The 16,223-nt window shown below is 35.5% G+C and overlaps 1 protein-coding gene across 1 annotated transcript in view; it reads left to right on the top strand.

Annotated features, from left to right (window-relative positions):
- DACH2 (dachshund family transcription factor 2) overlaps positions 1 to 16,223 on the top strand; it is an 842,698-nt gene that overhangs the window by 218,658 nt on the left and 607,817 nt on the right. The window contains exon 2 of the mRNA XM_032881812.1: positions 7,246 to 7,284. Within this exon, the coding sequence (XP_032737703.1) occupies positions 7,246 to 7,284 (39 nt within the window). The remainder of the gene's footprint in view (positions 1 to 7,245; positions 7,285 to 16,223) is intronic.

Genomic DNA, 16,223 nt, shown 5'->3' with positions numbered 1-16,223 from the left:
TTTGGATTATTTGTTTTTGGGTGTTGAGTTTTATAAGTTCTTTGTATCTTTTGGATACTAACCCTTTATTGGATATGTCATTTGCAAATAACTTCTCCCATTTTGTAGGTTGCTTTTTAGTTTTGTTCAATGTTTCTTTTGCTGTGCAGAAGCTTTTTATTTTGATGTAGTCTCAATAGTTTGTTTTTGCTTTTGTTTCCTTCACCTCAGGAGACATATCTAGAAAAAATGTTGCTATGACCAGTGTCAGGGAATTTGTAGCCTGTGCTCTCTTCTAGGATTTTTATGGTTTCAGTTCTCCCATTGAGGTCTTTCATACATTTTGAGTTTATTTTGTGGTATAAGAAAGTGGTTCAGTTACATTCTTTTGCATGATGCTGTCCAGTTTTGCCACCACAATTTGCCTTTTTCCATTGTATGTTCTTGCATCCTTTGTCAAAGATTAATTGTCCACATAACCATGGGTTTACTTCTGAGCTCTCTATCTTGTTCTGTTGATGTATGTGTCTCTTTTTGTGCCAGTACCATACCATTTTGATTACTACAGCTTTGTAGTATATCTTGAAATCTGGGATTGTGGTATTTCCAGTCTTGTTCTTCTTTTTCAAATTGTTTTGGCTATTCAGGGTCTTTTTTGGTTCTATACAAATTTTAGGATTGTTCTAGTTCTGTGAGTAATTTTGTTCATATTTTGATAGGGATTGTATTAAATCTGTAGCTTGATTGGGAAGTATAGACATTTTAATAATATTTGTTCTCCTAATTCATGCTCATGGGATATCTTTCCATTTTTGTCATCATCAATTTCTTTCACCAGTGTTTTAGTTTTCAGTGTACAGGTCTTTCACCTTCTTGATTAAGTTTAATTCCTTGGTATTTTATTCTTTTTGGTGAAAATATAAATAAGATTGTTTTCTTAATTTCTCTTTCTGCTACTTCATTATTAGTGTACAGAAATGCAATGTATTTCAGTATATTCATTTTGTATCTTGCAGCCTTACTGAATTCATTTATCAGTTCTAGTAGTTTCTTTGGTGGAATCTTTAGGGTTTTCTATATATGGTATCATGATATCTGCAAATAATGAGTTTTACTTCTGCCTTGTTGATTTCAATGCCCTTTATTTCTTTTTTGTTGTTTGATTGATGTGGTTAGGACTTCCAGCACTATGTTGAATAAAAGTGATGAGAATGGACATACTTGTCTTGTTCCTGACTTTAGGGGAAAGGCTCTCAGTTTTTCACCATTGTGTATGATGTTAGCTGCAGCTTTTTCATATAAGGCCTTTATTACATTGAGATATGTTTGCTCTAAACCTATTTTGTTGGGTATTTTTATCATGAATGGATTTGAAATACTTTTTTTCTGCATTTATTGAAGTGTCAAAGTTGTTTTTTTATTTCCTTTTATTGATGTGATACATCATATTGATTCATGAATATTGAACAAACTTTGTATCCCAGGAACAAATTCCACTTGATCGAAGTAAATGATTTTTTAAAATGTATTATCAGACTTGGCTTGCTAACATTTTTCTCAGGATTTCTGCATCTAAGTCCATTGGAAATATTAGCCTACAGTTCTCTCTATCTGGTTTTGGTATCAGAGTAATGGTGGCCTCATAGAATGAATTTGGAATCTTTCTTCCTTTTCTGTGTTTTGGAAGATTAGAAAAGACTAGGTATTGACGTTTCTTTATATGTTTGGTAGAATTCACCTGTGAAGCCATCTGGTTCTGGACTTGTATTTGTTGAGAGTTTTTTGATTACCAATTCAATTTCATTACTAATAGTTGTCTATTCAAATTTTCTATTTTTTTCCTGATTCAGTTTTGGAAGCTCATATATTTTAGGAATTTGTTTCTTTTAGGTTGTCCAATTTGTTAGCATATAATTTTTCATAATATTATGATCCTTTGTGTTTCTGTGGTGTTGATTGTTATTTCTCCCCCTTTGTTTCCATTTCTGGTTTTATTTGAGCCCCCCACTTTTATCCCCTGATGAGTCTGACTAAAGGTTTATCCACTTTGTTGATCTTCTTAACGAACCAGCTCCTGGTTCCAATGATCTATTCTATGATTTTTGTTTCTATTTCTTTTATTTCTGCTCCATTTATTTTTTCTTTCTTTTTACTCATTTTGGTTGTTGTTTGTTCTTCTTGTTTCCTTAGGTATAAGGTTAGATTCTTTGAGATTTTTCTTGATTTTCTTTTTTTAGGATTTTATTTATTTATTTGACAGAGAGAGAGAGAGAGAGAGAGATAACAAGTAGGCAGAGAGTCAGGCAAAGAGAGAGGGGGAAGCAGGCTCCCTGCTGAGCAGAAAGCCCGATGTGGGGCTCAATCCCAGGACCCTGATATCAACACCTGAGCCAAAGGCAGAGGCTTAACCCATTGAGCCATCCAGGTGCCCCAAGATTTTTCTTGTGTTTTGACACAGGTTTATATTGGTAGAAACTTCCTCTTAGAATCATTTTTGCTGCATCTGGAATTATTCTGACCATTGTGTTTTCATTTCCATTTCTTTCCATATATTTTTCATTTTTCTTTGATTTCTTGGTTGACCCATTCATCATTTAGTAGTATGTTATTTAACCTCCATGTATTTGTGTTCTTTCCAGGTTTTTTCTTGTGGTTGATTTCTAGTTTCATAGCATTGTCATTGGAAAAGATGCCTAATGTGACTTTGGTCTTTTTAATCTGTTGAGACTTGTTTTGTGATCTTTTTTGGAAAATGTCCCATGTGCACTTGAAAAGAATGTGTATTCTACTGTTTTGGGATGGAATGTTCTGAATATATTTGTTAGATCCATTTGGTTCAATGTATCATTCAAAGCTACTGTTTCCTTTTTGATTTTCTTGGATAATCTGTCCATTGATGTAAGTGGGCCATTAAGATACCTTTTTATTGTATTATAATCAATTACTCCCTTTATGTTTGTTATCAGCTGCCTTATGTATTTTGGTGCTCACATGTTGGATCAAAAATACAACTGTTATATCTTCTGTTGAACTCTTCTCTTTATGATTATGTAGTGTCCTTCTTTGTCTTGTTAAAGTCTGTGTTTTAAAGTCTGTTTTGTCTGATATAAGCATTATTACCCTCACTTTCCTTTCACTTTCATTTGCATGATAAATGTTCCATCCTTTCACTTGCAAACTGCATATGTCTTTAAGTCTGAAATGAGTCTCTTCTTGGCAGCACATAAATGGGTGTTGCTTTTTTATCCATTTACCTTATGTCTTTTGGATGGTGCATACAGTCAATTAACTTTCAAAGTCATTATGGATGGGTATGTATTTATTGCTACTTTGTTACTTGTGGTTTTTCTCTCTTCCTCCTCTTACTCTTTTCTCATGAGTTGCTGGCTCTGTGTGTGTGTGTGTGTGTGTGTGTGTGTGTGTGATATTTGTATTCCTTTCCCTTTATTTTTTATTTATTACCAGTTTTTGATTTGTGGTTACCATTAGGCTTGTATATAATAACATCTCATGCATATAGCAGTCTATATTAAGTTGGTGGTTGCTTAAGTTTGAACCCATTCTAAAAACATTACATTTTTTCTCCTCTTCCCTGAACATTTTAGATAGTGTCATACTTTATATCCTTTTATTTTGTGAATTCTTTGCCTGATTTTTATAGCTATAATTAATTTTAGTGCTTTTGTGCTTCCTACTTTTATTACTCTTACTTTCCACTCCTTCCTCCCCAGAGGTTTCCTTTCCACTCAGAGTCCTCTTCAACATTTCTTGAAGGCTGGTTTAGTGGTGATGAATTCCTTTACCTTTTGTCTGAGAAACTCTTTGTCTCTTCCTCTATTCTGAGTGATAGTTTTACTGGATAGGGTATTCTTGGTTGCAGGTTTTGTTTTCTTTCAGCATTTTGAATATATCATGACATGCCTTTTAAGCCTGCAGTGTCTGCTAAAAACAAAACAAAACAAAACTGATAGTCTTATGGAGTTTCCCTTGAATGTGATGTTTTTTTTCTCTCTACTTTCAAAATTCTTTCTTATCACCACATTTTGCCACTTTAATAAGTGTGCATCTTGGTGTGGACCTCCTTGGGTTGATTTTATTGGGAACTCTCTGTGTCTCCTATATCTGGATTTCTGTTCCCTGCCCATATTCTGGACATTTTCACTTATTATTTCAAATATATTTTCTGTCCCCTTTTCTCTCTCTTCTCTTTCTGGGATCCGTATAATGGTCATCTTTTTGTACTTTATCGTGTAATTGAGTTCCCTAAGTCTATTTTCATTTGTTATTATTATTTTTCTCTCTCACATTCTGCTTGATTACTTTCCTTTACTCTGTCCTCAATATTTCTGCTCTGTTCTGCTTCCTCTAGTCTAGTCTTTATTCCAGTGTATTTAAATTTCAGTTATTGAGTTCTTCATTTCTTCATTTTATTTATTTGTTTGTTTGTTTGTTTAACAGAGAGGGCACAAGCAAGGAGAGCAGCAGAGTTCTTCATTTCTGATTGTGTGTGTGTGTGTGTGTGTGTGTGTGTTTTCTATCTTTTTGTGAAGGGTCTCACTAAGACTCTCTTTTTTCAAGTCCAGTGAGTATCTCTTTATGACCATTACTTTAAATTCTCTATCAGGCATGTTACTTGTCTTTGTTTCATTTAGTTCTCTTGCTGTGATTTTTCCCCCTTTTCCTGTCATATTTGTCTCTTCCTTTTGTCTAACTCTCTGTGTCTGTTTCTATGTGTTAGGAAAGTCAGCTATGTCTCCTCTTGAAAGTGGCCATATGAAGAAGAGGTCCTGTGGTGCCTGCAATACAATGTTCCTTGTTCACCATAACCTGGCACTTCAGGCATGTCTTCTATCTTTGTTGCACGTGCCCTGTTTTGCCTTTATCACAGTTGTCTGCAGTGGCTCTCTTTGTCTCAGGGTAAGTGTTTGGTCCCTTTGTTGTTAGGGACCAAGTCTGGGCCGCCTTAGGCTTGAGTTTAATCAGACCAGGTATTTACCAGAGCTGTGGCAGCACCAAACTGCAGGGTGCTCTCCCTGTCTTGTCCCCTGAGAAACTGTCATTGATGGGCAGGTCCTTCAGTCAGACCAGATGTGTGCTCCCCAGCCCACTACTGAATTTTCAGTCAGAATGGTATTTGTGATTATCTTCTTCTTTCCATGGGGCAGGAGTCCCTTTGGAGTGGTTTTGAACTCTGTCAGGTTTGCTTCACTCTGCCAGGCTTGTGGCAGTCCTTTGGATGGTCTCCTGCCAAGGGCATGTTGGAAGGGGCGTGTCCAAGGGGGAATGTGCAGTGGGGCACATAGTGCCAGCAAGGTCTATGCCATTCCACTGAAGGAGGAGACCTGCAGCCACCCTGGGAAAACTGCCCAGTCTGGGATGGAGTGGATGGTCTGTAGAAGACAGGGATCAGGCAAACTTTGTGGAGAGTGTTCATCCTGCACCTGTTCCCACAGTTGTCTGGGTACATAGGCTCTGGGGAAGTGGAGGGAAATGACACCTACCAGCTCTTTCATTCTAGGAGTCTTCAAAAGATCCCTCCCCAGCACATGCTCTGAGATTAGTAAATAAATATTTTTCCTGTATACCCCAGACATTTTTAAAACTGTGTTTCTAATGCTACTTTTCAGTGGGTCTGTTTATAGTACTGTCTAAGGGCAGAGACTAAGGTTCCAGTCACCCTCTGGCTCTCCCAGAGTGGAGTTGCTGAATTTTAAAGTTCCAGATGATAAGCCTCACTGATTGTAAGAACTCACAAAACAGGTTCTGCTGGTTTTCAAAGCCAAATATTATGGGGATTGCTCTTCTCAGTGTGGGTTCCTAATGCCTGTGGTACTTGGTATAGGGTCTGTTCCTCTCTTTTCCTCACTCAAGGTATCCTTCCCACCCATGAACAATCCTGTGGGTCAATTTGGCTCCTGACCTTATCTCTACCTTTTTACCCTCTTTGAGGTGGATTCTTTACATTTTGCTCTGGAGAGTCTATTCTGCCAGTCTTCACTCATTTTCTGGTTTATTAACTCTGATGCGGATGTTTTTTGGGTGTAATCACAGGATGAAGTGACAAGTAGGGGACAAGGATCCTCCTACTCTGCCAACTTCCCCAAAAGCAGTATGTTAATTTAGATTTCATTGTTCTTCACTAGGAAATACTGTGCTATTGGAAATAATGTTTGTTTTGTTGATTAAGATAATTTTGTGGGTTTTTAAATTTTTTAAATTATTTTTATTAACATATTTGCCCCGGGGGTACAGGTTTGTGAATCATCAGGCTTACACACTTTGCAGCACTCACCATATCACATACAGTCCCCAATGTCCATAACCAAACACCCTCTCCATACCCCCACTCCCTCTAGCAACCCTCAGTTTGTTTTGTGAGAGAGGGAAATAAGTCAATCAGAGAAAGACAATTATCATATGATCTCCCTGATAGGAGGAATTTGAGAGGCAGAGTGGGAGGTTTGGGAGGTAGGGGAGGAAAAAATTTTGTGGGTTTTTATTAATCTCATTTTTAAGTATTTATTTTGTGTGGTGTGCGTATGACTCGTGTGTGTGTGTGTGTGTGTGTGTGTGTGTGTAACCCTTTTGGGAAGGATGTAAGATAGTTCATTATTGTTCCAGAAATAAGTATATAATGAGCTGTGTGATTAATAGCTCCATGTTTAGAAAATTAAGGCATAGCAGTGATATTGGCTTACTTTAATCATCCTGTTGGCCAAATAGAAAATGGAAAAAAAATCCTAGGACAGAATCCATTTTTATATTTGCTGTAATCTGACAGAATCCTGTCCTAGGATTTTTTTTCCTCCTAAATATATTGGAATACCCATTAGGATGGGAAGAAGGCTCTTGAGAGAAAGGAAGAAGACAAATACTGCTGAATCTTTTTTAGGAATTGTTATGACCCAAGGCCACTTTTTTTTTTGAACAGAAATCTATAACCTTATTTCTTTGCCTTCATATATGGCAAAGCCCTAAATCACATGACATTTCAGATTATTCTTTACTTAGTGGGGATTAGACCAGAAATACAATAGTATTGTCCATATATTTAAAACACTATCTAATAACAATTCAGGCTTTCTTTCCTTCTTTGTGCTCTTCCCTGCTGGTGTTTCATTGTGTGTAACCTATCTAAAATTCTTGAAGAATTGAAGAAGATTTTTTGTGAAATATAATAAAACCTTGATTAATTGGAAGCTTACTAACCAGAAATATCAATTAACCAGTTTTATTTATTTATTTTTTGCTGTACTCTCCTTTTAGAAGGAAGAGGCAAATGACAAGAAAACAAGCTGTTAACAGGTATTTATGTTTTTTTTTTTTAAATAAACTTCCTGGGAATGTCCTGGAGCCTGTACAGATTCAGCCCAACTTCAGTAATTTTGTTCCCTGTACTGTACTTATTAAGGTACGAAAGTAGAGCCATTTAAAATTTTCAGAGCAAATGTTGAATCTTTCTTTATCCTTAGTTAATAATAAGAAAAATGAAATCCAAATAGCTAATTGGACCCTATCTATCCATTTGTGGGCACTAGTTAATTTGGTATCCACAGTTTCGTTATTGACGGTAACCATTCATATCTATTAACTGGGAATAGATCCTAGGTTCATGCAGTAGAGAGGTAATTTCCACCCACAGGGAACAACTCCTTTCCTGGGAACTAAGGCAGAAGCTAGGGAAAGTCTGCAAAGTTCATGTGGGTCGAGTAAGTGTCACGGACACAAAAAACATGACACCTATGTAAAATAACAAGAAGGTGATTCACTCACTGCATAACTTCGGAGTGCTTAGGAAGGTACATTCACTTTTGCAGGGCAGCACAGGTTATTAAGTGTGCTATAGCAATAAAGGAAAAAACATAGGCCATCTAATTTTGTGGAGTTGTTCTAAGCGTTAGGCATGGATATATTTTGTATGCATGCTAGTAGTTCTAAAATATTCAAAACTATTTTTTTTCTAAAAATACATTTTTTTTAAATTTGGAAGTCTAAGAAGATTTATGCTTGAAACTTCTTAAAATTATCTATGACAAAAATTATCTATGACAATTTTAGTTGAATTGCAATACCATATTGCTCTAGGCTTTATACCTTTTAGGTTGTAATGAGGAAAATAATGGACTAACTCAGAGAAGCAAGGGAAAAGGAGAGCAACCCATGGTAATAAAGTACAAAAGTATATTTGATATTGCTGGCCAATAGTACCCCTCTTCTCTTCCATATACCCTTCTCAGATTAAATCACCCTTTGGTGACTTTTTTCCTATTTACTCAGGGCTGCCCTTGATAATATATTTTATCCATATTTTTCTACAACAAAAATAACATAAGATTATGGAAGAGATGGGGACCACACCATATGAATTTTCAGTGTAGAAACTAAAAACCACCATGATGATGTTTGTAATATCCAGAACATTTCCTATACTAGATATTACTTTTAAATATCATGCACACTAAATAATACCCAAGTGACCTGAAGCAGTGGTTGTGCCTTCTTAAGTGCCAAACTTTCTATTATACTGTAACTTTAGTGCTAGGGGGAGACAAGAACCCATTAGATTTCATTAATGAATGATTATAACTGAAAAAGTTTACATGGTTTGAGTTTTGAGTTTAGGTTTGGGATATTGAAAGTAAATGTTTTTTAAAAAATTTTAAATGAATGCAATTGAATTCAGACATTGGCAATGACTTTCATTTTAATTTGATTTTCCTGGTTAAATGACATACAAATTAATGCAATGTTCTCTTCATTTAATTAATTATAATAGTAGATTATAACTGTATAGATTTATTTTAGATAAATTAGAACACACATTACATGTGTACATATGTATGCAATGAATTTTTATATTTGCTGTAATCTGAGAAAAATCATGAAATGTTCTTAAAAGTATATGCACTGATTCATTCACATAAACTACAGAAAACAGGAGAGTAGCAAACTCTAATGCCTACTGACACAAGGCTGGTAATGTAAATGAAAGGCCATAAGCAACAGGGAGCGGTGGGTGACCTGGAGAGTATGTATTCTTTTTAAAGGTGTCAGCTGTTACTCAGTGTAGCTGATTGCCACCATGTGGGAATGTAGGCCCAATACTGATAAACTCTGAGTTTTTAAGACAAGCCAGTAATGCAGATTTTTATATGAAATTCCCTAATTCTTTTTTCTTTAAGATTTTATTTATTTTTTGACAGAGACACAGGGAGAGAGTGAACACAAGCAGGGGGAGTGGGAAAGGGAGAATCAGGCTTCCTGCTGAGTAGGGTGCCTGACGTGGGGCTCCATTCCAGAACCCTGGGATCATGACCTGAGCCAAAGGCAGAAGCTTAACAACTGAGCCACGCAGGCGCCACGAAATTCCCTAATTCTTAAATGTTGGTTACCAACTCAAAAAGCAAAAACAGAAACAAAAACAACAACAACAACAAAAACAAAACAAAAGAAAAAGAAAGAAACACTATGCAGGCTAAACAAAATCATCTGTGGTCTGGATCTAGCCCATGGGCTGCCAGTTTGCGATCTCTATTATTTTATCTTATTTTATTTATTTTTCCATTTTATTTTATTTCTTTTCTGTGTTCTAGCATGCATTGTTTATGTACCACACCCAGTGCTCCCTGCAGTATGTGTCCTCCGTAGTACCTACACCAGGCTCACCCAATCCCCTGTCCCCTTCTACTCCAAAACCCTCAGTTTGTTTCTCAAAGTCCACAGTCTCTCATGGTTTGTCTCCCTCTCCAATTTCCCCCAACTCACTTCTCCGCTCCATCTCCCAATGTCCTTCATGTTATTCCTTATGCTCCACAAGTAAGTGAAACCATATGATACTTGACTCTCTCTCCTTGACTTATTTCACTCAGCATAATCTCTTCCAGCGATCTCTGTCTTAAATTGTAAGTACTCTAGGAATTGGAATTTAAAAAAAATCACAGTATATTATAAATGTATCCGATGGAAAATTCATGTAAAGTGAATTAAAAATAAGTAGAATGTTTGTAATAATTTTCCTGATACTCAAAATTGTGATTATGTGCTTCATGATTTTTCCTTACTACATGGAAATAGCCAAGATAGTTTTCCCTTAACTTGCTTGGAAAATTAAGATAAAATTATGAATTTTCTGCTTTCCTATTTATCAATGAAATGGAGCATAAAAGATCATTACTGCCATGTCCAAAGAGAGCATTTAAATATAGGTTCTGTCACATAACATAATTAAGACTTCTATTTAAAGCCCAATTCCTGGTGCTTTAATAGGAAAAACGCCATATACATAGCATGTGTTCATTTAATTTTAAGTTGACCTGCCTTTCATCAAATTCCCAATTTCTTCTAGTAAAATTCCTTGATTTTTACAAATGGTTAAAGAAATAAAAGAAATGTAAGTAGTTAACACAACAAAACTTCATTTGAACTTTTGATTGCCATTGGCAAAAATAAAACAAAAGTTTGTCTTCTGAAAATTTTGTTTGAGGTAGCTGTTTGATTGGTCTGAGACTTCACTTGTTTGTCTGTCTTGCCCTGGATCTTAGCACATAATCTGCTGTGCTACAGTGCTTTTAACATTTGTATGCCCCTTTCATTACCGGCAATCCAAAAGTGTATTTGTCTAAAAAGGAAAGAATTAAATTCCAAACTTTCTAGGAAAAAAAAAAAAGAAAGAAAAAAACCACTTCATTGCTTTAAAGGTCCCTACGATCTGCACCATAAATCCTTAGTCTGAGCCTGCATGGCTCAGTTAAACACCTGCCTTCAACTTAGGTCATGATCCCAGGATTCTGGGATTGAACCCCACATGAGGCTCCCTGCTCAGCCGGGAACATGCTTCTCCCTCTTCCTCTGTCTGCTGCTCCTCTTGCTTGTGCTCTCTTTCTGCCAAATAAATAAATAAATCTTTAAAAAAAAGGGTGGTCAGTTAACATTGTCCTTTCTGATGAGAAGAGGACTTTTAAAAGAAGGGAAAAGTGAAAAAAGAAAGAGAAGGAAAAGAATGCACAATCTCAAGTACTAACTTTAAAAAAAAACCTCCCATTGGTCAACAAACTATTCTAGTTGCAGATTTAACACAGACATATATGAAAGATGAGAAATTATTGGACAACTGATCAATATATATGACAATGTGCAAAACAGGTGATGTTTACCTAAATAAAATTTGGGTAGACAGTGCTCCCCTTTTTGGATCACCAGGTAGTTTTGACCACAAGTAATCTGTAGTGTGATAGGGATGAACCATGTTTAAATATACTAATTAATTAAATCTGTTGCCTAAAAACTCTAACAACTGGAAATTCTTAGTTAATTGGTTAGTCCTCGAGGTAGAGAATTTAAGAGATGAATGATTAGTTGATACATTTAACCAGTATAGGCATATAAATAATGTAATTCAGGAAAAATTTTGATCAACAACTGCTATTCTTATTTTTGCCAGAACATAATAATATCTAACATTTTTCAGACATTATATCCCAGGTTATTTAGTTCATTTAATCTTCATAACAACCCTATAAGGTAGATGCTATTATTTTTTTTTAAGATTTTATTTATTTATTTGACAGAGAGAGATCACACGTAGGCAGAGAGGCAGGCAGAGAGAGAGGGGGAAGCAGGCTCCCCACTGAGCAGAGAGCCTGATATGGGGCTCGATCCCAGGACCCTGATATCATGAGCCGAGCCGAAGGCAGAGGCTTAACCCACAGAGCCACCCAAGCGCCCCTAAATGCTATTATTGTGATCCTTATTTTACAGAAGATGGTATTGAAGCACAGAGAAGGTTAAATGACTTATCTGAGGCCACAAAACCTACAAATACCAGAGCCAGCATTTGAATCAAGGCAGTCTGATTACAAAGATCATATACATTAGATCAATAGATTTTATATGGACATATGGACACATGTATGTATGTGTGTGTGTGTGTGTGTGTGTGTGTGTGTGTATTCTGATTTACTGGAAAATGACATTCTTATTCTGAAATCAATTTTGGTAGCATCATTTTGATTGTGTAATAAATTAGCAAGTTTGATTATAAAATAGCTCAAATGGAAAGAGCAAGAAATAAAGAGAGACATTTGTGGACCAATAACGAAGTCTACATTTTGCTACATTACATTTCATTCAGAGCTCATTATTTAAAAAATATGTATCTGTAAAGCATTATTGATATAACTAACACTAATCTCCTTTCTCCTCCACCCTTCATTAGAGTTAACTACTGTTTTAAAATTTGTGTGAATTTTCGCTCTGTGTTTTTTTTATCGTATGTGTATTTATGCACAAACAATATGCAGTGTTAGGTTTTTTTTGTTTTGTTTTTAAAATGTACCTAAATGGTTTGGTACTATACTATCCTTTTGTAATCACTGTTCTTACATTATGTTTTTTAGATTTATCTATGTTGATACATGCTGATCTAGTTCATTTATATTTTAATCATCCATTCTACTATTTAATTGCATTTTGATTATACCACAGTTTGATTATTCTTTACTATATTGATAGACATTTAGGTTTTTTCCCTAATTTTTTGTTATTACATACAGTGTTGTAAATGGACATCATATTTTCTTGTCCCCTTGTGGGAGAATTTCTCTGGGGAATAAACCTAGAAGTAAAATCATTGAGTTGTGGGCTATGCACACCTTCAACTTTAATAGTTATTGCTGAATTGCTCTCCAAAATTGTTCTGACTTACACTCCCATTAGTGTTAAACAATAACTCCTATTTCCCCACATTTTACCAATGTAGTAGAATTATTTTTAAAGATTTTATTTATCTATTTGAGCAAGAAAGAGAGAAAAAGAGAGAGAGGGAACAAGTGTGGGGGAGGGGCAGACGGAGAAAGGGAAAAGCAGACTCCCTGCTGAGCAAGGAGCCTGACTCAAGGCCCTATCACAGGACCCCAAGATCATGACCTGAGCTGAAGGCAGACGCTTAACTGACTGAGTCACCCAGACACCCCTGTGGTAGATATTTTTAAGAAAAAATTTCTCTGAAGAAAAAAGAATTCTTTTTATTGATTCTCTTTCATGATTATATCCAGAGATGAAACACTAATTCTGATCACTTAAGACACATAACAATGCTTACTGAAACTATTTGTGTCTTTATTCTTCATTTTAAAACATATGCAGTTCAGATATGACTAAAATACTATTTAAAATTTGTGAAGTGTTTTCTAGGTTACAAAGAACTTTCCCATAACGGCTCATTTGATAGAGTGTGGTATAGCAGGAAGAGCTCTGGAAAGAGTCAGAACTCCATGGACTTAAAACAACACTGAAAATAACTCTGTGGCTTGGGACCTCAGTTGCCATATCTGTAAAATTAGGGTGTTAGACTAAACAGCCTCTTAAAGACATAGTATAACCTTTGATCTATAATGCATATGTTCCCTTTTTCCTGAAGCTATAATTTACTTATTGTTCATAAAACATAAAGATAAAATTGAATTTTATCAATTTGTGAAGTGTTATAACACTCTCTGTCATAGTTAAGATCATATTTATCTTATTTATCCTATTTGTCTTTGTGTTTCTCTTAATTGAAGGGCAGTTGGAAGTGGGATGTAGGATAGAAGATTGGAGCAGGATCTCAGCACTATGACTAGACACTAGTCACACACCATCTTGAGTTAATCTTCAATGTTTCTCATTCTGAATCATCACATTACAAATGCTGAAATACAATGAAAGTCCAACTACAATTTATTATGGTTTTGTGTTTCTTCTCAAGTTCTTTTTACATACATTTCAGATTCAGAGAAGAGGGTCTTCAATATTTTCAACTCACCTAAGATTTGATTCCAAGAATTCTTTTATGGTCCTGTACATAGCTACTTAGAGGGAGGACTCAGATTGACTATTCCGTATATTCTGTGCTTCTTTTTGGATGGAGGGTAACTAATTGGATTTTGTGTTTGAGAGATTTTTTTTATTAGAATGAGCTGGATCTGTACCCTGGAGTTTAACAAAGAGCTTTTGGAGTTTCTTAGATTCCACATGTCCTGGAAAGAATGTCCAGTTAGAAACCTGTCTAATACTGTAAGAGATTAAATTATAAAAGGTAGCAAGTTGGGAGACTCCTGCGTAGTTCAGTCAGTTAAGCATCTGCCTTCAGCTCAGGTCAGGATCCCAGGGTCCTGGGATTGAGTCCCACATCAGGCTCCTTGCTCAAAGGGGAGCATGCTTCTTCCTCTACCTTCTGCTCCGCCTGCTTGTGTTCTCTCTCTCTGATCAACTTATAAATACAATGTAAAAAAAAAGATAGTTAGTTGAAACTGATTCTACTTAAACTTCAAGAATTGCCAATGTACTACACAAACACACTCAAGTATCATCACACATTTACACATACAAGTATATCTTATCTCTATCACAGAATACCTATTAAATTACTTTTAAAAAGAAATCTATGAATGAATATAGTTATGTTTTTAGTGAAGCTCCTACTTGTGGAAGGTGACAATTCTGGCAAACAAAATCTAAATCAGTTAATCTCTTATGATGACATTTTTAGGGACTTCTCTGTAAGCAATCCTGGGAAAAACTTTTTGATAATGGCATTCCTGGGAAGTGAACTGACTTCCTACAGTGTTTCAAATCAGATATTACAAGAAAACTATGGTTCATACACTTTGTTCAGATGATCTCCAGATTAATACAATTCACACATGTGTGCCTCATTGTTCAAATGTGACAATAAGCCTGGAGAATCCCACATATGTTGCTTTTGAGGGTTACTTTACTTACTTTAGCCTATTTGTGAACTGACTGTGAGACTCCTATTTAAGAACGTCCATTGCTATTTTTGCTAACTGACACCCCATTTTATAGTTTAAGCATACCCTGAAAAACCACTATTTTGCTTTCTCTGTTACTTCCACAAGTTCAGAGAAACTTGTGCCAAAATGCCTAGATCCTACCTATCCTATGTGGAGATTTAATTAGGTTATCCAACTTTTTCAATAAACACTAAATAAGTCAATTAAAACATAAGATATCATAAAGACTTTAAGCTAGTTTTATAAGTCAGAGCATTTTCACAACAGGACTTTTTGGACATAATACACTAGGTGGCTAACACAACTATTGAAAAATCATTACTTTAAGCAAATAAGTTTTACGGCTGCCGAGTATTTATTTAAAAAAAAATTGGGAGGATGCTTGGGTGGCTTGATCAGTTAAGTGTCTGCCTTCAGCTCAGGTCATGATCCCAGGGTTCTGGGCTCCCTGCTCAAGGGGGTGTCTGTTACTTTCTCTGCCCCTCCCTCTGCTCATGTTCCCCAGTGAAAGCTCTTTCTCTCTCCCAAATAAATAAATAAAATCTTTAAAAAACCCAGAAAGGTGGAAATATAAGCATTGCTATATTGCCTTTATTATCTGTGTTTCTAAAAAGTGCTCTTTATATTTGAGATGACAATGTATCTTTATTTACAAAATAATTTGCAGTTTTTCTATGTAATATTCCTTCTTATTTATTTTTTAGTTTTATTTTTTATATTCCTTCTTTTTTTAATGGAGAACTACACTTTTGTTAGCCTAAACAAACCCTTGGCAAGCAACATTTATCTTTCATCTACAAAACATCAAAATAATGGGCATTTTTATCTTTGTCTCGGTCTCCAAGAATCCCCATGTGTTTTGCCATGGATGGTATCTAAATAATAATACTATAATATAGTATGGCTATTATTGAAAACCCAGTTTAAACCTTGAGCAAGTCATTTACGTGAAGTTTCCTTGGGACTACCTACATTCTTGTCCACTCTGACCTTGTAATTTTGCTCACAGTTGGAAATGTAATGCAGAGTGACTCAGATAATGTTTACACAGACTTTAAGTGGATTGACATTATAGTCAAGCAAGTGTCACATCACCCAAAGTGAAGGAAGACTTAATTACCATAATCCTGTGAATACTAAAATTTCTTGGCCATGTGTAGAATAATAATGTGTAATGTTTTGTGTGTTACATTTAGTAATGTGAAGGTATAATACATTAGGTCTCAGGCTGTGTGTTTCTTTAATATAAATGAAAAGAAAGTGGAATTATAGAAGGAAAATGGACTTTGTAGTAGGATACTTGTCTGAATGTTCAGGTGAAGTCTTTTTTTTTTTTAAACTTAGAAGAGTCGCCTAGTGATGTGAAAATGAAGGACTGCTAAAATATCCATAAATCTAGACACCAATGGGTAAGGTGACAGACCATGAATTTCTCTGGAGGGTGCTGGTTGG

Source organism: Lontra canadensis, unplaced genomic scaffold (genome assembly GCF_010015895.1).
Source record: "Lontra canadensis isolate GAN:19392208 unplaced genomic scaffold, GSC_riverotter_1.0 scaffold77, whole genome shotgun sequence".
In the NCBI taxonomy this organism is placed as follows: Eukaryota; Metazoa; Chordata; class Mammalia; order Carnivora; family Mustelidae; genus Lontra; species Lontra canadensis.
Note: the sequence above shows the minus strand (reverse complement) of the source record. Positions and strands in the feature narration are given on the sequence as shown.